We start from the raw sequence: 22,481 nt of genomic DNA on the forward strand, positions 1-22,481 counted from the left end.
GATGGCTTTCTGTGTCAGATCTCTCACTCTTTCTCTCTCCCTCCATATATTTATCTAGCATGAGATTATTTCTTGGCATGCATCACATGACTCAGTGTTGTCAATGTCAGTCAGTGCCCTTACTGCAGTTACAGTCTATAAAGCAGTTGGTCCATTGCTTGATAAATTTACTGATAAGTGCAGCCTATTCTGATAAATATAAACTAATTTTGTTTGTGTGTTAACACTGCATAAAAACCCTTAGGGTTTATTCATGTGAGGGTGAATGAGACGCAAGAATCTGAGCAAAGCTAGATTCAGTTTTGAGAAACAGTTTGCACAATTACACAAATACATACATCAACACAATACTGCGAAGAAATTTGATCACCAAAATAGGGTTTTAATGTAATTTACAAACATAAAATTCATGAATTCTTATTATAGTACATGAGTACCAGTGAATGAGCAATGTTTTTCACCTTTTTTCTAAATTACAATATCAATCACAATTTATCTTCTAAGGCATTTTTAAGGCAAATATTCAGTCATTGTGTTTGATTTCAGTAAACAGGTTTGATTGAAAGCAAAAGCATGGTTTATACCTTTAACAGTGCACTAAACATTTGTACATCAAACATTTTATTATTTAAAATAATATTATTAACTCTACCGTTCAAAGATTGTTTGTGATATTTTTGAAAGAAGTCTCTAATGCTCACTAAATCTGCATGTATTTGATCAAAATCACAGCTGTATAAACCTGTAATATTGATAAATATTACTAAATTTTAAAAGACCTGTCTTCTATTTTATTATATTTTAAAATGTGCTTAATTCCTGTGACGGCAAAACTGAATTTTCAGCCATTGCTCCTGTCTTCAATGACTCAAGATGCTTCATTTTTTGTAAATGGAAAAAGCAAAAATCTTTTCTTTCACTTTTGATCAATTCAATGCATTCTTGCCGAACAGAAGTAATCACTTCATAAATATAAAATCTATTAAAAAATTGTTAACACACATTCATTTGAATGTAATTTGTCAAAATATAAAGGTCCTCTGTGATATAATTTAATTTTATCACAGAGCTTTAGACATAAGCACATACAGTATCCATGCACAAACGCAGTGTTACATTTCAAGTGCTTCTAAACTTAAATGGGTTCAGTGGACGTACAAAGGACACTATAAAAAACTGACTGTGTAAATGAACATTACCCAAGCACAAGACTCAAAAACATACTCTCAACATATTAAAGACCAACCTACAGTTGACTGAACAGAGGACTGAGATTAACAGTTGTTGCAGCTGTGAGATGAAGAGGGGGGGGGGGTTGTTTTAGGTTTTAAGAGACAAAAGGTGACAAAATGCCTGAACACAAACTCACACTTCCTGTAAGGCTGCTGTCAGGAGCACTCATCTCACGTGCCAATCGTACGCCTTTTGACACAGAAGCAGGTTCCTTTTTGATTTTTTAGATCAGTTCAGCTATTTTCAAATGTAAATAAAACTTTTTTCCAACTCTGGAGACTTTCTCAGTCCTGTGGTGAGTCCGCTGTCACAAGTGGTATAGTGCTGGTTACTGCATTTTCAGATATGACCACCTGTGGTCAAGTCAAACAAAGTGAAAAAAAATGAAAGTGATTTTTTATTTGTTTTTTTGTTTTGTTTTGTTTTTTCTATGGTCCAATTTTAACACTGAATTGAATCAAAACTTTGGTTTCCAGTGTCTGCAAAAGTAAAAGAAAAGTTCTTGAGGGGCATCTCTCATCGCCGTGCCTCTCAACAGAGCGAGAATCGTCTGGAGTTGAGGTTCATCCTGGTGAGACCTATATGTTTGAGAGTGGTGGACAGAGTGAAGGCAGCTTTCATGGGGATGTCACACAGCAGGTCTGAGTCCTCCTCGCACTCCTCCAGCTCATAGGTGGCATCATCCAGCATCTCTTTGTGACGGTGACACACCTGCTCCACCTTCAACCTGTGGATCTCCACCCGTAAGCGAATCAACTGCCGTGCGAGACGGTTATCCTGCATCTGCATCTCCCTCTGAGGAGAAATGAGAAAGAGAGGAGAATGGTTTTATAGCTCAAGTCTCAAGTCACACAAGTCTTTGATAACCGGCAGTAATTATAAGATGGATTGGGAAGAGCAGGCACATATACAGGGCACTGAGCACACCTTTTTTTCCCAAACACCCACTCAAATTTCTGCACCTGTGTGGCATTTAAGTGCGATATGCCAAGAGACTAGAGTCATCCCACCAGTGTTGTACTATGCCGAAGATGACATGTATCTCACTTTACAACAGTCTATCTCAACCTTATCATTTTAACAGTGGTGTATCTTGACCATCATGACCCAAAGACAGTAGAAACGTAAAAATCCCAAAACCACTGATGGGGTTGTGTGCTGTCAGATAGATAGGCAGATAGATAGATAGATAGATAGATAGATAGATAGATAGATAGATAGATAGATAGATAGATAGATAGATAGATAGATAGATAGATAGATAGATAGATAGATAGATAGATTCTTGATTCTATACACAATGACCATTTCTAAAATTAGTCAAACGTTTAATAAATATTATTTATTAATAAAATATATAAAGCTTATGAATACACTATACCAGTTCGTTTCTGAGCCATTCTAACGCGTCGTCTATAGTATCAAAGCCGCATATATTCTTATAAGGCATCCCATCTTTCCAGACGTCGGATAGCTGAGTGTCCTTCTCTACAGATCCTGGGCTGCTGACATTTGAACCGTGAGTGGCATCGGTCCACGGGCGAGCCTGCAGTCGCTCCTTCCATTCTAGATACGACGGTCTGCGCGTTTGGAGTTTGAGTTTCTCTGTCAGGGCTTTTACACTGTCCAGATCCTCCATGTCGCCCTCAGAACTGTCGTCTGCTCCCAGCTCTCTGAACTCCATCACTGAGCTGCTTTCATTCCAGACAGGCGAGACTGTGACTGACCATGTGCGCGAGCCGACGGTTCTTCTCAAGAGCTGTGCTGGGCTAATGTTTATATAGACAGAAAAGTGACCGCCCATGTTCGGCGGCAGCCTAATGACAAGAGTATCAAGAGAACTTTAGATAATCTGAAATTGCATGTTGCAGCCAAACGCGACATTTCGTGAATTCATGTGGTACTTATTCAGGTGGTAGGGGAGAGTGGGGGCGGTTGCAACACTTTTTACATTTCCTTCAGTTTCTCAGCGACTGTTTGTATTAGAAAGACAAAATATATATATATTAAACCCATATATATCACCTACCTGCCCATACTGTTGCAACATGTGTACATGTGATAATATGAAAGTAATTTGTACTTAAATGGACCCTGAAAAATGTTGCAACTGTCCCCATATGTGGGGACAGTTGCAACAATACCGAGGGGCAGTTGCAACAGTCATTTAGATGTAATAAAACTCATACTTTGGCATCATTTTTCAGTTTATCTGAAATATTATTTATCTTTTTTAGTTTATTTGAGACAAGAGTTCACAGAGTTAACTTATTAAAGTTAAAAAAACAAGTACACAACCATGTAACACCTTTGTAAATCTCACAAACTGATTTATGTAGGCCTTAACAATTTCATAATGGTTTGGTTTGGTTTGTTGGCTTGTTTCCAGTGTGTTTTTTGTCAGTTTTCTCTTAACTTGTGTTGGCTTTCTCTTAACTTTTGCTTGCTCCCTCTCCAAAGCCCCCTTTCCGGGGGTGTCTGTCAAGATGGCCAGTTAGCATTTTTTCCTATACCGTTTGCTTTCGTTATCTTCTGTGGTCCTGCTCTGGGGTGAGGTCTAACAGACTTGCATGACAACTCAGCTTGCACTGGAGGAACTACAGAAGAGGCAGAAGTCCCTGTGTGCACTGGAGAGACTTCCAAAGGAGCAGATGTCACAGCTTGCTCTGGAAGGACTGGTGGTGGCGGCTGGTCCGTCACCAAAGATGGTGCAAAGTCACTGTCTTTGAATTTATCTTGGTTATAAGGCCACATTTCAGTGCTGCTAAAGCCATTCTGCACATTGCCTGGTGTTCCATTTGCCTTTTATATAAAAAATGTATCTAATTGTCATTATTATTGCCATGAGGGACAGTTGCAACAATGCGTTGCAACTGTCCCACCTCCTGGCAGCCATTTTAAAACTGTGATGCCAGCCTAACAAATTAACTTGAACACATTGTACCTAGGTCTGTTAAGAGCTAAGAAACTGCACATTCAAATTATAAAACTATAAAGACCAATGCTTAATCAGTTTAGACATTATGACAAAAAATCTAGTTGTAAAAAAAGTTACTTTTTTGCCTTGAATTTCAGTTCTCCCATAAGGTAGTTTCACGTGTGGCTGTTAACTTCCAGAAAGAAGGAAGGGCATATTGAGCATGTGCAGTAGAAGTGTCATGACTCCAGCTCATTCCTGATTGGAAAAATCAGCAATGTTGCAACTGCCACACGTTGCAACTGTCCCCACTCTCCCCTACAGGGTCACTTAACACCCTTAACCAATACCTCACATGAACTGAAAACCACACATATACTAAATAAGTTCAGGGCAGACAGTTTTTATCCGACTATTTGTTTTCACAAAGCCAACTAAGGAATAACAAAGTAAACATTTAATTAATGTCGGCTACCCTGTGGCCCAAAACTCGCTCACACTGCTTTTCTGAGCGCGAGTTCACAGTAAATCTTTGTGATTGTTTACTGTTTTGTGACAGAACGTCTCCATCTGCTGCAGATGTCGAGGAATTGCAGTGAGAATCCTTTTAGCAAGCAATTAAAACGAAACATTAGAACCAGTAAGATATTAATGGGAGTTCAACTACTAGAATAATTACCAAGGTTTTTAAAATAATTAAAAAAATTATATTTTAAATATTATTGATATCATAATCATAATAAAGTTTGATAATCAAAGATTTATTCTATTGAAAGATAAAAAACACAATAGACAAACTTAACAGAAAGTAGTCTAAACCTTTTTCTAGATATTAGTTTTTTCATGTGGTAGATTTTTCAAATGAATCTTGCATCAAATGGATGGTCTGTAAGCCTATATTAGAAAGGAGGTCCCTCGCAAGGATGTCAAGCCTATATTTGAGGGTCTTTTTTTAACATAACTTTTTAAGATTTACATTATGTAAAACAAATTTTTATGAATTTATTTTAAATAAAACTGCTTAAACCTGGCAAAATTTAAATAAATAAATAAGAAGAGAGAAAGGAAGAAAGAAAGAAAGAAAAACATAAAATAATATTTTAAACAAATCTAATCATCATCATCATAAAGTTTATTGATAAAAATATTTGAATCTACTGAATATATATAGCTATTTAAAAAAATGTATTCCAGATATTATATTTTTTTACAGAATAAATTCATGTTTACATGAAAATGCTGCCTGCGGGAGGTCCCTCGCAAGAGACTTTTTATATTTGAGGGTTTGTGGCATCGAAAAACTAGGCCATTAAATGTAAAACAAATATCTACAGTATATACAGTAGATTCACTAGTTCACGCTTACATATAATTAGCTGAGGTATGGTATGCATATTTGGCGTGCTGTCTGGGGAAGGGCTCCGAGCTCGGGAATGGGGAACCTTATTAATAAATTACATTTATTGTGTAGAGTGATCAGATGCATTTTAAATTATTGCTAAAAGCTTCATGGCCAAAATATAATCTTTTCACTAAAAAACTAATTTCACTGTTTGTTTGTTGTTTGTTTTGTTTTTGTTGCTGTTGTTGTTGTTGTTGTTGTTTTTTATCCTGACACAAAATGACCACCTAACATTAATTGACTAATCATATCAGCAGCACATGTGAAAGTGTTAATGAATCACTATCATAGTAAATAGATTGTAAAAGCAGACTGATTGCTATAAAAGGAGGGTAAAAGTGCTTCCAATCATTGTGTTCTTGTTAACAAAGGTTACCTCCAAAGAAACAGGTGCAGCCATCATCGCTTTGCATCAAAATGGCTTCACATGCAAGGAAATTGCTACGAAGAATATTGCACTTGAAAGAACCATTTACTGGTTTGACTGCAGTGAAGAAGCCTTCAGGACGTCCCAGAGTGTCCAGCAAGCACCAGGACTGTCTCCTCCTGAGGAGTCAGCTATACAGAATCATGTCTCCAGCAGTGAAGAGCTTGCTAAAGAATGACAGCAGGTTGGTGTGAGAGCATCTGCATGCAGAGTGAGGACAAGACTTTTGGACAAAGGCCTGGTGTCAAGAAGGGCAGCAAAGAAGCCACTTCTCTCCAAGAAAAACATCAAGGACATACTGAAATTCTGTATCAGAAACCTTATCAGAAAGCAAGAGTGACGAAGAAGTGTCTTGACGATCATTAGACATTTTGGATTCATGGCCAGGCATCTCATCAGCTCTCATTCCCATAGAGAACCTGAGGTCAGTCCTCAAAAGGTGAGTGGACAAGCAGAAGCCCACAAATTGTGATCAACTCTGAAAACTAATAAGGCAAGTATGGGTCGTCATCAGTCAAGATTTGGCCCAGAAGCTATATTTTAGCCATGACTGTACAGTCTATTTCTTCTTCTTCATATATATATATATATATCATGCTCTACAGAGCTTTTTGTACCTGAGCTAAAAATTACATTAGTTTTAAATTAAAATTAAATTAGTTTTGTTTGTGTAACCAAATGTATTTAAGTTGATTCAGTGTTGTTAAATAATATTTTTGACAGTTAATTTAGATTTTACAATATCAGTCATATATTTTTTTTAATTGATGTGTATATTGTTGATCAATGCTATCCCATGTGTAACCTGAACAGGCTAAAGCAGACACCTTCTGGCCTATATTTTGTCATTCTAATACTCTGAAATGTCAGGAAAAGTAATAACGAAAGGATATGGAGAGAAAAAAAACAGGCACAACAATAAGCAAACAAAAAAAATCACACAAAAAATAGAGAAGGGGGGTGGCACTTCAATAGTGTGAACGGAAACGAAAGTATAGAGAAGCCAAACAAAAAATGCTGCAGTCGCGCGAGCAGACGTCTAGTCCCTCGCGCAGAGTCGCTTATCGGCGTTTTTTATTTATTTGCCAGCTGCCGATGAGTTTTATAACATCCTAAATTTACATCAAGGTGTGGGACAGTTTTGTAGAGAGATTACTTATAACATCAGCGGAAGACAGAGACTCGAGTGAATCGCCCACTAGCTGTCTAAACTCAGCTAGAGAAGTAGCAGATGGTGGTTGTTGTCGTTGTGAAATGGAGTTGTCAGAGCACATCAAGACCGCTAATGTTGAAGATGTTACCCTGAGAAGACCTTTCCATCCAGCGCTCAGAGGAACCCTGTGCGTTACCAGCCACCACCTTCTGTTCTCAGACGGAAAGGATGAAGCTTCCTGGCAACTCCTCATTCTCCTCAAGAACATCGATGCCATTGAGAAAAGGTAGAGAGACAGCTGTTCTCATCAGCTGGAGGTCAGGTTTGACCACTGCGTGTGTGTGTGTGTGTGTGTGTGTGTGTGTGTGTGTGCTGTAATAGGAGAACGTAATTATACCCTGCTAGGAAAAACGTAAGAAACCAGCCTAAGATGGTTTGTTGGTTTTATCTGGTTTAATATGGTCTTCCAGCATGGCCAAGCTAGCTGGTTTAAGCTGGTCACCCAGAAGCTCATGCAGGTCAGCAGAGGAACCAAGGCTAAACTAATTAAGACCAGCTTAAATCACATTTTAAATAGTTTTGACATGCAGTTGTTGCTCTACAGAGCTTTTTGTACCTGAGCTAAATTACTATTACTACTAATTACATTAGTTTTAAATTAAAATTAAATTAGTTTTGTTTGTGTAACCAAATGTATTTAAGTAGATTCAGTGGTGTTAAATTATATTTTTGACAGTTAATTTAGATTTTACCATATCAGTCATATTTTTTTTTTTTAATTGATGTGTATATTGTTGATCAATGCTGAAACATGTTCAACATTTAATTAGTTCACAAGCCCTTTTTAAATGCATTCCTCCATGAGTCTACTTTTTGAATCTCATTTGGGTCATAATTACCAAATAAGGTTAGAGACAATTGTGTGTGTTTTTGATCCCTGAATTGACCTGATTCTGTAATAATAAACTAATTCTCTCTTTCTAATTTCTCCAATCACTTTTCCTCTGTGTCAGTGTCGAGATTCTTTTCGGATACCCCAGGTACACTTCTAAAGCAGGCCCAATGTTTGATTTGTGGACTGACTATTATTTCTGATTGAAGCTGTCATTTTATTCTGATCTGGGATCTGCTACTTCATTTATTCTGTAAAGTTAAAAATGAGGAGAGAAGTGGCGGTGGGCAGCATCTTGTGCCCGAATAAGAAGGCATCTTCTAAAATGAGCTGCTTGGCAATATACTCGTAGCTTAAGGCAGAGAATAAAACAGACAAAAGTGTATTTTGAAAGATCTTTGTGCTTTGCAATGAGTATTTTATTACGCAACATATATCTCTCTTACATGCTTTCTGTGTTTGATTACATGCAAAGCCGCTGTATGTATGTACATGTAGTGCTATTTATAAATATTTTGTTTTGTAATATAATGTCCTAATATGGAGATATACAACAAGAGAGACTGTTAGCTTACACACTATTAAAAATGTATTTAGAGCTCAGTCATACCCCTGTAATTGATCTCACTGTTTCTGCTAGCCTTACGCTCATGGCTTGTTTTTGCTTCCTGCTTCCGTCTCTTCTGAGGCCCCAATGGAGATGACTGTATGGAATTTGAGAATGTGAGAAAACATGGAGGAATGTACTTAATCATGGGTGGGGGTGTTTGTACGTGTGTCTGATACAGGGCTGTGGGATCCTCGGGGACTATCACCATTAAATGTAAGGACCTGCTGGTTCTTCAGTTGGAAATTCCTGGAATGGAGGAATGTCTAAACATAGCCAGCTCTATAGAGGTACTAAATATAGTTATCACTAGCCATTCTTGTTAATAGGATTAGTAATATTGCTCATATTTAGGATTAGACTCCTTTTCAAAAGTTTTGAAAGAAGTCTCTTGTGATCACCAAGGCTGAATTTATTTGATAAGAAATACAGCAAAACAGTAACATTGTGAAATATTATTAAAATTTTATATAACTGTTAACTATTTTAATATATTATAAAATATAATTTAAACAACCGATCAAGCAGTTTGTTTAAGAGAGGAGTGTGATTGATCTTTTGATTCATTTGTGAACAATACTATACAATAATACAATACAATTAGGGATGCACCAATATTAAATGTCTACCTTTTCTTGTTATGGCTGTGAGTAAGAGTGGACTGATATCATCTCATGTCTCTGCAGGCTCTTTCATCTCTGGAGAGCGTGACAGAGATGTATCCCTTCTTCTACAGACCCTCACACCTTACTCTGAGCGGCCCATGGGGCCTGTCCTCAATGGAGCAATATTACAAACAAACAGAAAGGCTGGTGAGCTAAACACGCTTTAAATGTATTTTTCTTCTTTTACTTTCCTTTTCTTCAGTTACTGTCACTCTGTGTTTATCTTGCTTTGAGAACCACAGACACGGACAAACCCAAATAAATGATGCTACTCTAAGGTCAAATTTGACTTAATATATAAACTATTGTCTAATTTCCTGAAAGGAAGACAAGCAGGAAGCACTTTATTTGCCACAGGAAACTAATGGCGACTGTTAAAATCACAGGAAATAAAGCAGTGTCTATTCTTTCTCTGTAGCTAGACTTCTTTTCTATGCCTTGTTTGTCTCCGTAGAATTCATTACCACCCATTGTCATCTAGCAGCTGTGGCCTTTCTTTCTTGTTTTTTCATAGCTGTAGATGTTTATTTCTATCCCCTTATGTACTGTACTTGTATCATATTACAGTGTTTTTGTCACTCTTTTTCCCCCCAGTTTTATAGTGTCTTTTTTATGTAAAGTTGTTTATAATTTTATATTTATATGCATTTTCTTATATTTTATTATGTGCTTTGTTATTTTTATTAGTTTTTAAATTTTACTGTTTAGATTTAATTTATGTAATTTCTATTTGATTCTTTTTTGCTAATTAACAGTAATATATGTTTATAACTTATGTATAACTGTATACATGTGTATGTTTGTGTGTGTTCATAATATGTGCATGTGTGTGTGAGCAGTGGGACAGGTGGAGAATCAGTACAGTCAACTCAGATTACTCTGTATGTCTATCGTATCCATCTGCGGTCATTGTGCCGCGTGAGGTGGACGATGACATGCTGATCCGCTCAGCCAGGTTCAGACAGGGCGGCAGATTTCCTGTGCTCTCCTACTGTCACCATAGGAATGGAATGGTGAGTGTAGGATGTTTCTCTCAAATCTCAAATATAAGTGTCATTGTAAATGGTGTATAAGAACATTGCAACATTAAAACAGTACAAAGGTGTAACACTGTCTTCAGCGTTAAATAATATGTTTCTCGTTAAAGTGAAAAATGCATAATATACAATGCATCAAAATATCCAAATAAAAAATTATTTGAATCCATTGACTAGGTGATTATGCGAAGTAGCCAGCCTTTGACAGGAGCCAATAAGAAGAGTTGTAAGGAGGATGAGCTCCTTCTCCGGGCTGTGATTGATGGGTCAAAGCTGGGTTACATCATCGATCTGCGTTCTGCCCAGCAAGCCCAGCAGGCCCGTATGACAGGAGGAGGTTTTGAGTCTAAATCCTGTTATAGCGACTGGAAAAGATTCCATAGACACCATGAAAGGTGAGACGGAACAGTAGTAATATTTAATAGTCTGAAAACATTACTGATCAGACTTTGGAAGCCATTTTGGCTTCGATTTTGCGTGTAATCATGCGTGTTTACAGGGGTAAAGTTGTGCAGGAGAGTCTTATTAAGCTGGTGGAAGCATGCAGTGATCCGTCTCACAGTGTGGACCGCTGGCTCAGTAAATTGGAGAACTCCAAATGGCTTTCTCATGTTCACAGTGCGCTGTGCACTGCAGGCCTGGTGGTAGAGTGTGTGGAGAGGTGGGAAGATGTTTTACTTTAGGCTTTTAAAGGTACACTACAAAACGATGTGCTCTCTGTTGCCATCTGTGGTGCATTTATAAAAATACAGTTTTATTAAATTAGTGTAGGTAGGCTTTCCATAGTGTTCCAGAATAAGGCAGGGACACGGCTGACACAGATGTTTTTTAATGAAAAATTTAAGGGAAACTCTTGTTAGTGTACTTAACATTCTCTGTCTTATTATTTTGTTCAATGCTTTTGTGTGGCTAAAATATCAGTTTGTGTTATGTATTATGTGTTGTGACACACACAGTACACAACAGTTCTAAAATTTAGGATTATTAAGATTTTATAAGGTAACTTATAATTATACTTATAAATATTAGTATCGCCGCATTACTGTCAGATCTGTTGCTTTAATCAGTTTTTTTTTCAACCTGTGTTTTATGCATGGCTCGGGCATGTGTTGTTCTGGCATATGGTCTGTTTTGGAAGGGTGGTTACTGCAGGACGATGCATTACTTTAAGATGTATCGCTCTGGTTTGTGGTCTGTTTTTTGCAGGGACGGTCACTCTGTGCTTGTGCATGGCTCTGAAGGGACAGACAACACGCTGCTGGTGAGCTCATTGGCTCAACTTATCCTAGACCCCGCATCTAGAACTGTCACTGGCTTCCTCTGCCTGCTTGAGAGGGAATGGATACAGGTGAATGTGTGTTTGTGTGACATAATTTGTGATTAGGTATGTGTGTGGTAAATTTTGTTAAAGCTAAAAAATAACTTTCTTTCTAAACTACTATACCCAATAATAGTCTCAGATCTGTTTGCAGAAAGTTGATGAGCTGTGTGCTTGTTGTTTCTCAGGCTGGACACCCATTCCAGCAGCGCTGTGCTCATTCGGCGTACTCTCATGCCCGTCTGAAGCAGGAGTGCCCATCCTTCCTTCTGCTGCTTGACTGTGTGTGGCAGGTGTGGCGGCAGTTTCCTCTGGCACTGGAATTTAGTGAGGCTCTGCTGCTGCGACTGGCACAAGAGGTTTACGCTTCTAACTATGGAACCTTCCTGTGTAACAGCGAGCAGGAGAGGTGGGCACAGATTACCTCTATATGACACTCATACGCTAACATTCAAAAGTTCAATGTAATTTTACATTTTTTTTTGTAATAAGTCTCTAATTCATACCAAAGCTACATTTATTTGATGAAAAACACAGAAAAATAGTTATATTGTGCAATATTATCTAAATTAAAATAGCTACGTTCTGGCTTAATATATTTTAAAATCAAATGTTTTCCTGTGATACACCAGTCTTCAGTGTCACATGGTCCTTTAGAAATCATTTTAATATTCTGTTTTGGTGCTTATGAAGCATTTCATACAAACCCGATTCCAAGTTTTGGAAGGGACACTTTACAAATTGTGAGTAAAAAAGGAATGGAATAATATACAAATTTCATAAACTTATATTTTATTCAAAATAGAATATAGATAACATATCAATGTTGAATGTGAGACATTTTAAAATGTCATGCCAAATATTGGCTCATCTTGGATTTCATGAGAGCTACACATTACAAAAAACGTTGGGACAGGTAGCAATAAAAGGCCGGAAAAGTTAAATGTACATATAAGGAACAGCTGGAGGACCAGTTTGCAACTTATTAGTTCAATTGGCAACATGAGAATTCAGAGAATCTGGAACAATCTCTGCACGTAAGGGTCAAGGCCGGAAAACCATACTGGATGCCTGTGATCTTCGGGTCCTTAGACGGCACTGCATCACATACAGGAGTGCTACTGTAATGGAAATCACAACATGGGCTCAGGAATACTTCCAGAAAACAATAAAATTCACTGTGTCATTCACCATTGCCGGCTAAAACTCTATAGGCAAAAAAGAAGCCATATCTAAACATGATCCAGAAGCGCAGGTGTTTTCACTGGGACAAGGCTCATTTAAAATGGACTGTGGCAAAGTGGAATACAGACAAATAAAAAAAAAACATGTTATCCGGACTAAAGAGGACAAGGACAACCCAAGTTGTTAACAGTGCTCAGTTCAGAAGACTGCATCTCTGATGGTATGGGATTGCATGAGTGCGTGTGGCATGGGCAGCTTACACATCTGGAAAGGCACCATCAATGCTGAAAGGTATATCCAAGTTCTAGAAAAACATATGCTCCCATCCAGACGTCGTCTCTTTCAGAGAAGATCTTGCATTTTCCAACATGACAATGCCAGACCACATACTGCATCAATTACAACATCATGGCTGCGTAGAAGAAGGACCCAGGTACTGAAATGGCCAGCCTCCTGTCAAGATCTTACACCCATAGAAAACATTTGGCGCATCATAAAGAGGAAGATGCGACAATGAAGACCTAAGACAGTTGAGCAACTAGAAACCTGTATTAGACAAGAATGGGACAACATTCCTTTTCCTAAACTTGAGCAACTTCAACCTCAGTCCCCAGACGTTTGCAGACTGTTATAAAAAGAAGAGGGGATGCCACACAGTGGTAAACATGGCCTTGTCCCAACTTTTTTGAGATGTGTTGATGCCATGAAATTTAAAATCAACTTATTTTTTGCTTAAAATATATTTTTTTCTCAGTTTAAACATTTGATATGTCATATATGTTGTATTCTGAATAAAATATAGAAATTTGAAACTTTGCATGATGTGGTTTGCACTTTGCAAACCACATCATTGCATTCTGTTTTTATTCATAATTTGTACAGTGTCCCAACTTTTCGGGTATGTATATGAAATCGGGTATGTATTATTATCAGTACTGTAAACTGTCATGATGGGTTTTTTTGTTGTTGTTTTTTGGTAACTGCAATACATGTTTGTTTTCTGGATTGTTTGATTAATATAAAGTTAAAAAGAACTGCATTTATCAGAAATATTAATTATTTGTAACAACAAAAGTCTTTAGGTTTTTTTAATTATTATTTTCATCAATTAACACCTTCTTGGAGTGTTGGCTCGAGGGGACCTGGTCTGGCAACTTTGGACACATTGCACCTATATACAGTATATATATATATATATATATAGATAGATAGATAGATAGATAGATAGATAGATAGATAGATAGATAGATAGATAGATAGATATTTTTTGTTTATTATTATTTATTAATTTATTTAAAATGTATTTATTTTAATTTTTGCTGGGCTAGATGTGCTGCAGGAGTGAAGGAGAACACACACTGTTTGTTTCAGTCCCTATTAAGGCCTGATATTGAGGAGCAGTACCTCAACCCACTGTACGAACCCACTGATTTGGTCATTTGGCCCTCAGTACATCCTCAGTCCTTACAGCTATGGACAGGTGAGTTACCCCTATAATGTGATAAAACTACTGTAAGTTAAAAATTTTAGAAATTCCATTCAGTTTTTGAAATTTCTCTGTATTATTGGTATGTAAATTCAGCTCCATGGATTTTGAGCAAAATATAAAAACATATACTTCCATCCTTAATGTCACAGATTCCTCATTATCTTTGTATGGGCTTACCTTGTGGTAGGCCTGTTCCTCAGGTGGACTGAGTATGCTCAGAACATGGAGGAAGCTCGAGAAGAGGTGTGGAGCATTGTGAAAGAGCACCGTGAACAAGCTGGACCTGACCGGACCAATAACATGCTTAGTACACACTGTGACACCTTGACCCCATTTGAGAACCTCATGGATGAACTGACTATCTTGTGACCTCATGGTAGAAAGGACATTGTAGAGCCTGTTATTACTGTGCCTTTCTTGGCAAGTCTGATGAAATTAGTGTCACCGCCAATCAGATATACCGTCAATTAATGAGCTTTTAGGTATAAAGTAATTTACGAAAGCTTTCATTATAGAATAATAATCAGACGTACTGGCATTACATCCTTCTGTCTTGACCTTTAAGAAAAATGCTATTGTAAACAGTCCCAAATAGGGAAAATGTGTGTTTATTGTATTGTGTTTGATTAGTTTGTTTTTTGGAATTTACTGTGGTTTCACGAGACAGCATCAGTCATGATGTTTTATTGTAAATGTTTTTCACACGGTTACAGAAAGCTGAATGTTGAATGGGATGAATGTGAAAAATTCATGACCTACCAGAAGGTGATTCTTAAACAAGTTTGAGAAGTTAAAAACAGCTTTTGCAATTGGAACATGAACTGCTCTCTGGAATTCTTGATTCTGATTGGTTAATCACCGGATTTAGCATTAAAGGTTCACCTCTCAAAAAAAAAAAATACTGTCATTATTTACTTACCCTCAAATGTTTTCAAATTGTTTTACTTACATTCAAATTGAAATCCTTTCTTCTGCTGAACACAAAACAGACATTTTGAAAAATGTGGGTAACCAAAGAGTTTCTGGTCCATAGTATAAAAATAAGAAGCCAATGATTTGGTTAACCACATTCTTCAGATTATTTCTTTATATTATACATACTCCTTCATACTCAGGAAATAAATGCCTTGGAGATGATACAACATTACTGTACATATTCCTACTTACTTGATGTTTCTGAGCAGGGTCAGAAATAAACTGGAGCACCAATTCTATAGACCGGCATTCAAAATTTGTGGTCAAAAAATGATCATGTAATGAATATCTTTGGAATCTGTGACAATTTGAAACACGTGTCTTGCACCAAAATCACAACATTGCTGTGGTGTTTTTAATCTGCTACCATTTATACAGTAGTGAGTTGTATAATATAACATGGGGCCAGTCAGTTATTATTAAATTAGTATCAATAAATGTTTATAATGTGTCCAAGCAGAGGTTTGTATTTGTTTTTATATTTTGATTTTGTTTCAATTTTAGAATTTACATTTATTTTGCGACCATACTTTTCCTATTTGGAGATTATATTTGTTATTTGAAATGTTTGACATTATATTTAAATACTTACATTTTCAATATGAAATTTGGTTATTAAAAAGTGCTATCTGCGCACGCGCACATACAAACAATAACATTTCACCAGCCATTGAAGCCATTAGGGTAAAGCCCCAGCTCAGCTAAACTCACCTACACAATATATATCCGGAGTGGGCAACCCGTCAGCAAGTTTGCCCTCTTGTAGCGCTAATGGACACCGCAAGATAAAACTACATTTCCCAGCATTCTCTGCTCCGGTAGCGTGTTTATCCAATGGTCATTCGATGCGCTTTTCTGGCAACCAATCGGACCGTAATCTCTTAATTCTAACGGTTAAATACCATGAAAATCCCTTTTATCAGCACTTATTTACTTAATTGTCCACTTCCGGATACACCACAGCAATGTTGTGATTTTGGTGCAAGACAAGGGGTTCACATCGTCACGGATTTCAAGTTTTGACAAGCTCAAGGTGAGATAATGCGCTTTTTCCTGAGCTACTGCTTTACATATTTTTCGTGTATCAGTCAATTCACTTTTAAAGATGAAATAATGACTTGGCCCTCAGTTTAGCGAAAACTAAAAAGTACAATTGTTATGATGTGTTCTTTCTGAATATCTGAATAAACTGATATGTTTATTCACTGACAGATAAATGACATGCTGTCAGGTGTCCGCTCGTTGTGCAAAGGTTTTTCGGTTCGCGGCATGAGTTTATCGCCGCGTCAGATCAACCGATGGCCGAGCAACGAGTCCTCCGAGCCTCCCACGGACTGTCCTCGAGTCCTCATCACAGGTGCCATCTGCTTCCCAGCTGCTTAAATAACGTGTGACAAACTGTAGTGTTTTGGTGTAAATATCTCTCTTGCGTCACGTCTTCTGTGTTTGTTTTCCGTGCCTAGTAAGAGACAATCCTATTGATCGCCATGACAATAGGTTGGGAATAAACAGCGTTAAAAGCGCCCCGCGTGCTCACAATGGAGCGCGCGGCTGTTTTATGCTTGTGCAACAGAGTGAGTAAATAGATTGTCGGTCGAAGTGGAGCTGAAAAATGTCTAGACAACAGCAATCACGGAGCTTATTTAAAATGACTTAGGCCTGTTTTCGAAACTGCCACTGTCATTTTTGCGTGCTTACTTCATTTGCATGTGCACTGATTTGCAGACACACTACAAACGGTGTCATATGAGTCCTGAGTGCGTAACCAAATTACTGTACAATATTCTATGCTTTTTTTAGTTGTCTACTGGAGTTGATCACGCATTATGTATGGTATCATGTTTTTCTTTTATTGTGCATTTACTGTACCTCTGTCCTCCAGTATAGGTGTTTTCATTTTAATAATAATGCAGTAACATTTTTAATTCATATTTAGATTTAGGGAATTTATTCAGCTTACTTGGTGCTCATTTGCGGCTTTGTGAGTGGGGAAGTTTCTGGTTGTTAAATGTTTGCTGCTGTGGTGTGTTTAATTCCATAGTGTTTTTCTCCTGTTAAAGGTGGCTTGGGACAGCTTGGAGTTGGACTAGCTCAAATGCTGAGGTTAGTGAACAGCTGAAAAAATGAGTTGCATGGGAGAAATTTGAAATCGGACTCCAGAACACACAGTTTTTGCAACTTTGCATAGATTGGATATTTGCCTGGTCTTTGCATAGATGTTTGCTGTAAGCTTTTTTTTTAATTTTCTGAGGCAGATTCTTTATAATTCTGTAAAAACTGAAAGATAATTTCTCTCTTGTTGTTTATTTAATTGAATTATTAATAACATTGAATTCCTTTTACATCAGGAAGCAGTATGGAAAGGAAAACATCATTCTGTCGGACATTAGGAGGCCTCCCACTGAAGTTTATAACATGGGTATGTAGACACTGAGAGAGATGTACAGCTCTGATATGGACAGACGGTTGCATCATTTGCAACATATATAGAGCCACATGTAGAGTGTGGTGCCATAAACTGACTTTTTTGCCATTTAAACTGACTCGAGTTTTTTATTTATTTATTTTTACTTACAGTATTTCAAATCTCCAAATACATTTCGGTAACAGTGTACAATAAGTTAACATATGTTAACATCGGCTAATGACATTTACTTTCTTTTTTTAAATAAATCCTTTTTTTATTAAGCAACGATACTTTAGATGAATCAAAAAGTTTCTCGAGGATAATGTGACACTGAAGATTGGAGTAATGGCTGCTGAAAATTCAGATTTTCATGTACTGTATTTTTGATCAAATAAATGCAGCCTTGGTGAGCATAAGAGACTTTAAAAATAAAAAAATTAAAAATGTGTAACAACTCCAACTTTTGAACTGTATTTCAAACTATAAATTTAACTATAAGCAATAGTATATTTATGAATTAACAATAATAGACAAACCTGTATTAACTTAGATTCACACTAAAAATGCTGTCAAATTTATTGGTTCCTGATTTTAATGAGTTGAAATTTATTTTAAATTGTTGCCTACATTTCAGTCACATTTCACTCCTATTCTGAAGTAGAATAAACCTCTCATTTAAATTCCAATGTCTGATTGGTGATCCCCCTTAAAGGTCCATTTGTATATGCTGATGTGCTGGACTATAAAAACCTGAGGGAGCTGGTTGTGAATAACAGAATCACCTGGCTGGTGCATTACAGCGCATTACTCAGTGCTATCGGGGAAGCTAACGTGGCTCTTGCCCGCACCATCAATATCACAGGTGGGAAAATTAAGTCAAACATGTTTTACGTGTTTATGTTATATGATTTCCTATATAATTTTTACAATGTAAGGTTTCCAATATCCGTGACGTCCCACATTCTGTCCTTCTCCTGTTGCCCTTGTCCTTATCTCCTCTTCTCCTCCCCCCACTCCTCTTTCTTTAGGTCTACATAATGTGTTAGATCTGGCTCTGGAGAACTGCTTGCGACTGTTTGTGCCGAGTACCATCGGAGCATTCGGCCCTTCATCTCCCCGTGATCCAGCACCTGACCTCTGTATCCAGAGACCCCGCACCATTTATGGGGTTTCCAAAGTCCATGCAGAGCTGATGGGGGAAGTAAAGATTTATGTTTTCATGTTTTAACTATTCTGGGGACATTATTTTCATGCTTATTTGGATGTTTTTGAAAGAAGCCTTTGATGAGTAGAAAGTTCTGTGAGCAACATTAATTTGTAAAGTTTTAAATGTCTACACTCACTTTTGATCAATTTAATATGTCCTTGCTGAATTAAAGTATTCATTTCTTTTTGAATCTTACTTACCCCAAACATTTAAATGGCCGTGCAGGATGGTCTCAATCAGCAAAAATGTTTTCTACATTGATAATGTGCCATAAAACGTGTCTTGATAAATATAAGCATATTAGCATGATTTCTGAGGGATCATGTGACAATGAAGTAATGGTTTATCTTTGCTTTTTAAAATATGTTAGAATAGAAACAGTTCAATATTACCTTGGTGTGCATATAAGGCATCTTTGAGAAACATTCCAAAATTTTGACTGGTGTAGTGTGCTTAATCCTGTTAGCAGTCCTATATTAATTTATATTAATAGTATGATCATAATAATTGAAAATTATAATTTGTGTAAACGTTTATTGTAAATATGCTTCATAAGCTTAACGAGAAATGTTTATCCCTTACATGCAATCTAATTCTGAAATGCCAACATCCTAACTGTGTTTTGATTGGATCAGTATCTCCACCATAAATATGGCCTGGATTTCCGATGCTTGCGATACCCAGGAGTTGTTTCTGCCCACAGCAAGCCAGGAGGAGGCACTACTGGTAGCCAGCCATCCTGCATTTTCTCACTTAAAGACACAATCATTAGCTGTACATTCATAGCTTTGTCATTTACTCGCAGTAAACAACACACTATTCTGACCTTACTGTATACACCCTCTTTTCCTCAGATTATGCTGTCCAGATATTTCACGATGCCCTCAGCTCCGGCCACCATGAATGTTACTTGCGCTCCAACACAAGGCTTCCCATGATGCACATATCTGACTGCCACAGGGCCACCATTGAGTTTATGCAGGCCCCTGAAAGCCAACTTTCCCTGCGCACTTACAACATCGCAGCTATGAGCTTCACACCTGAAGAAGTGGCGGAGGAGATTCGCAAACACCTGCCCAACTTGAGGGTCACATACAATCCTGACACCATCCGCCAGACTATTGGTAAGAACAGCAGTGAGTGAAAGAATGTCCTTTTGAAATCATTTTGTAACCACCATAGATCACCAAAGATGGAAACATTTCTGAAAATGTTCTCACCCACAGGCCATCCAAGATATAGATGAGTTTGTTTGTTTATTTGGAACATATTTAAAGAGATTTAACATCACTTACTCACCAGTGGATCCTCTGCAGTGAATGGGTGCCGTCAGAACGAGCCCAAACATCTGGTAAAAACATCACAATAATCCACATGACTCCAGTCTATCAGTTAAAGTCTTGTGAAGCATTTGTGTTTTTGTTTTCAAGAAACATATCCATCATGAAGTATCAACTTTTCACTGGAGAAAACAATATTTTGGATAGAGGACTGTTGTACTTCACAAGAAATTAATTAATTTGGATGGGAGTCACATGGATTACTTGTAAATTATTGGGATGTTTATATCAGCTGTTTGAACTCATTCTGATGGCACCTATTGATGTAATGCTGAATTTTAGCAAATCAATTAAACTGAACAAACAAACTCATCTACATCTTGGATGGTCTGATGCTGAGTATATTTCCAGCAATTATTCCTTTAATATTAATGTTCGTAGTTAACTGTAGAAATAATACCTATCTTGGTCATTGTCTATCTGTATATGTTCTTCTTGAAAAATGAAATGAAAAACTCATACAATGTAATGTTCAATTAATAGCGGACAGCTGGCCAGTGCGGTTTGATGACTCGAACGCACGTCAGGACTGGGGCTGGAAGCCTGCGTATGGCCTGTCAGAGCTGGTCACAGACATGCTGGCCTCCATCCGTGAAAAAAAAAACAATGCAGGACTACCTGTCAGCTAGCAGGTCTTCTCAGGGACTGGAACACAGATCACCGGCATCTTTCCAGTATATTCCAAACTCATCGATCTCAAATTTGGTTGCTATTTCTTTAGACCAGGACCTTCCGTCAGCTGAACAGTATGCTTGTGAAGAAAACATGTAAACCAACAGTGAAACCCACATTCTCTCACCACTCAGGAGACTCTGTCTTTTCTTCTCTGTGATCTGTTCTTACATAGTTTTTAAGTTGTCACAGGACAGGGAAAAACAAGGAAACAACAAAATGCTGCTGAATACAGTATAATAATAATAAAATAATAGCATTGCCAGTGGTGCTGTAAGGGGGCTGGAGGTAAGGACGATTCCAAGGTCCTAACGAGTGAGAGGGAGCCCGGAACATGATTTTTTACCAAGGGGGACCCCAAGCCCCACGGAACACGATTGCGGAGGGAGACTGAGTCAACAGGGGGTTCAGAAACCATAGCGGCACCATGGAACATTGCACACATTATAGCTAGAACTGTAATTTAATTATTTCAGAAAAACCCATGCACTGTATTAAAATAACAAGGTCAGCACCAAGAAAAAATCTGCCCCGTCCCGAACCTCCCCTTCAACACTTTCTGGGATCTGATGTTATAACTAGTTGTTATAACACTGCTTTCTAATCCTAACCAAACATACCATTCTCTTTGGCAAGGGTTGAATTTTGACTCCATAGATGCTCCATTCGTACAAATACAATAAGAAGATAGACACCTCACTCTGTGCTCCTGACTACCCCTTATATTGTGCACAAGAGGGATGGTCTCAGTTTGAACACAGCCATGGGCAGAAAATACTTTAAACCACTACTACCTTTAGTGTGAACCAAAAGATTACCTTTGTCCCAGCTGCGATCGCTGAGGAAATCACAGGTGCCTGAATTTTGGGTTCTGTTAAACCCACTATTGTCTGTATTGGCTATTTATTTAGAGACAGTTATCAAAGGGCTCTGGGTTCACAATGGATAGTTTGGTGGTGTGAATTAAGTACTTAATCACTCAGCATTGCTGATGTATTATTATACACTGTTAAGAGTTTTTTTACACATTTTTGGTTTACCCAGAACAGCAAAACTACTGGATAAATCAGTAGTAAGGGGGGTGTTATTTGGCTTCGGCCCATCTGAAAATCTTAGTCTGCCTTCTGTATAGTTTACTGGTGCAGACAAATAAAAAAGACTAATCAACATATGAGATGTTTAAGATATATAAGACAACATATATAATGACTCACCTTTCTTCCAAAAGCAAGTGTGATTTCAGTGTTAAAAGTTGAAATTGCCTTCATTTTTACTTATCATTTAACCTCAAAAGTTGTTAACGAATCTCAAAAAGAACTGGTGGAAAATTGCAGTGTATGTCAAATAAATGGCTTTAATACAGCAAACCGTCTATGTATGTCTCTGTTCATTGTGACCTCTGCTGTAGTCACAAATAATAAACTCACAAACATAAAATGAAATACATTTTGTTTTATATTATTATGATCAGTTCAGTATATTATGAAACATTATGACACTAAATAAAAAACTGAGAAAAAACAAACAAACGTTGAAGGTAGTATTTATTAGCTTT

General features: G+C 37.4%; 3 protein-coding genes across 7 annotated transcripts; 2 read left to right on the top strand and 1 right to left on the bottom strand.

Annotated features, from left to right (window-relative positions):
• Window positions 1-360: 360 nt before the first annotated feature.
• Window positions 361-3,121, bottom strand: LOC113095756 (protein FAM167B-like). The gene is made up of 2 exons (XM_026261124.1): window positions 2,615-3,121; window positions 361-2,028 (listed from the first exon to the last, which is right to left on the bottom strand). Exons 1-2 carry the CDS (start codon window positions 3,035-3,037, stop codon window positions 1,765-1,767), a joined length of 687 nt encoding a protein of 228 aa, XP_026116909.1. The 5' UTR covers window positions 3,038-3,121; the 3' UTR covers window positions 361-1,764.
• A 3,742-nt stretch (window positions 3,122-6,863) lies between these two features.
• Window positions 6,864-15,754, top strand: LOC113095742 (myotubularin-related protein 9-like). Of its 4 annotated transcripts, XM_026261099.1 has the most exons (11): window positions 6,869-7,418; window positions 8,146-8,172; window positions 8,813-8,921; window positions 9,318-9,443; window positions 10,136-10,309; window positions 10,511-10,728; window positions 10,833-10,994; window positions 11,540-11,681; window positions 11,840-12,060; window positions 14,165-14,316; window positions 14,513-15,749. In XM_026261099.1, the coding sequence occupies exons 1-11, from the start codon at window positions 7,234-7,236 to the stop codon at window positions 14,692-14,694; spliced, it is 1,698 nt and encodes a 565-aa protein (XP_026116884.1). In that variant the 5' UTR covers window positions 6,869-7,233; the 3' UTR covers window positions 14,695-15,749. The 4 variants fall into 4 exon arrangements, with proteins under 4 accessions (XP_026116888.1, XP_026116884.1, XP_026116886.1 ...); XM_026261103.1 differs by lacking the exon at window positions 10,833-10,994 and having other exon boundaries at window positions 6,864-7,418; window positions 14,513-15,754; XM_026261101.1 differs by lacking the exon at window positions 8,146-8,172 and having other exon boundaries at window positions 6,874-7,449; window positions 14,513-15,748.
• Window positions 15,755-15,903: 149 nt separating this feature from the next.
• Window positions 15,904-22,288, top strand: LOC113095743 (L-threonine 3-dehydrogenase, mitochondrial). Of its 2 annotated transcripts, XM_026261104.1 has the most exons (9): window positions 15,904-16,333; window positions 16,513-16,657; window positions 17,361-17,403; window positions 17,649-17,719; window positions 18,420-18,569; window positions 18,736-18,908; window positions 19,550-19,640; window positions 19,769-20,038; window positions 20,738-22,288. In XM_026261104.1, the coding sequence occupies exons 2-9, from the start codon at window positions 16,522-16,524 to the stop codon at window positions 20,881-20,883; spliced, it is 1,080 nt and encodes a 359-aa protein (XP_026116889.1). In that variant the 5' UTR covers window positions 15,904-16,333; window positions 16,513-16,521; the 3' UTR covers window positions 20,884-22,288. The 2 variants fall into 2 exon arrangements, with proteins under 2 accessions (XP_026116889.1, XP_026116890.1); XM_026261105.1 differs by lacking the exons at window positions 15,904-16,333; window positions 16,513-16,657 and adding an exon at window positions 16,687-16,874.
• Window positions 22,289-22,481: the final 193 nt, after the last annotated feature.

This window comes from Carassius auratus, unplaced genomic scaffold, assembly GCF_003368295.1.
Source record: "Carassius auratus strain Wakin unplaced genomic scaffold, ASM336829v1 scaf_tig00215781, whole genome shotgun sequence".
NCBI lineage: Eukaryota > Metazoa > Chordata > Actinopteri > Cypriniformes > Cyprinidae > Carassius > Carassius auratus.

What these genes read in the sequence shown, in the direction of transcription:
- LOC113095756 (XM_026261124.1), bottom strand. Translation starts at nt 3,037, where the DNA reads ATGGGCGGTCACTTTTCTGTCTATATAAACATTAGCCCAGCACAGCTC. An exon ending in AATGGCTCAGAAACGAACTG is followed by an intron (nt 2,029 to 2,614) that starts GTATAGTGTATT and finishes ATTTCTCCTCAG; the next exon opens with AGGGAGATGCAGATGCAGGA.
- LOC113095742 (XM_026261099.1), top strand. Translation starts at nt 7,234, where the DNA reads ATGGAGTTGTCAGAGCACATCAAGACCGCTAATGTTGAAGATGTTACC. An exon ending in ACATAGCCAGCTCTATAGAG is followed by an intron (nt 8,922 to 9,317) that starts GTACTAAATATA and finishes ATGTCTCTGCAG; the next exon opens with GCTCTTTCATCTCTGGAGAG. An exon ending in GTCACCATAGGAATGGAATG is followed by an intron (nt 10,310 to 10,510) that starts GTGAGTGTAGGA and finishes TCCATTGACTAG; the next exon opens with GTGATTATGCGAAGTAGCCA.
- LOC113095743 (XM_026261104.1), top strand. Translation starts at nt 16,522, where the DNA reads ATGCTGTCAGGTGTCCGCTCGTTGTGCAAAGGTTTTTCGGTTCGCGGC. An exon ending in GCCAGGAGGAGGCACTACTG is followed by an intron (nt 19,641 to 19,768) that starts GTAGCCAGCCAT and finishes TCTTTTCCTCAG; the next exon opens with ATTATGCTGTCCAGATATTT. An exon ending in CACCATCCGCCAGACTATTG is followed by an intron (nt 20,039 to 20,737) that starts GTAAGAACAGCA and finishes TTCAATTAATAG; the next exon opens with CGGACAGCTGGCCAGTGCGG.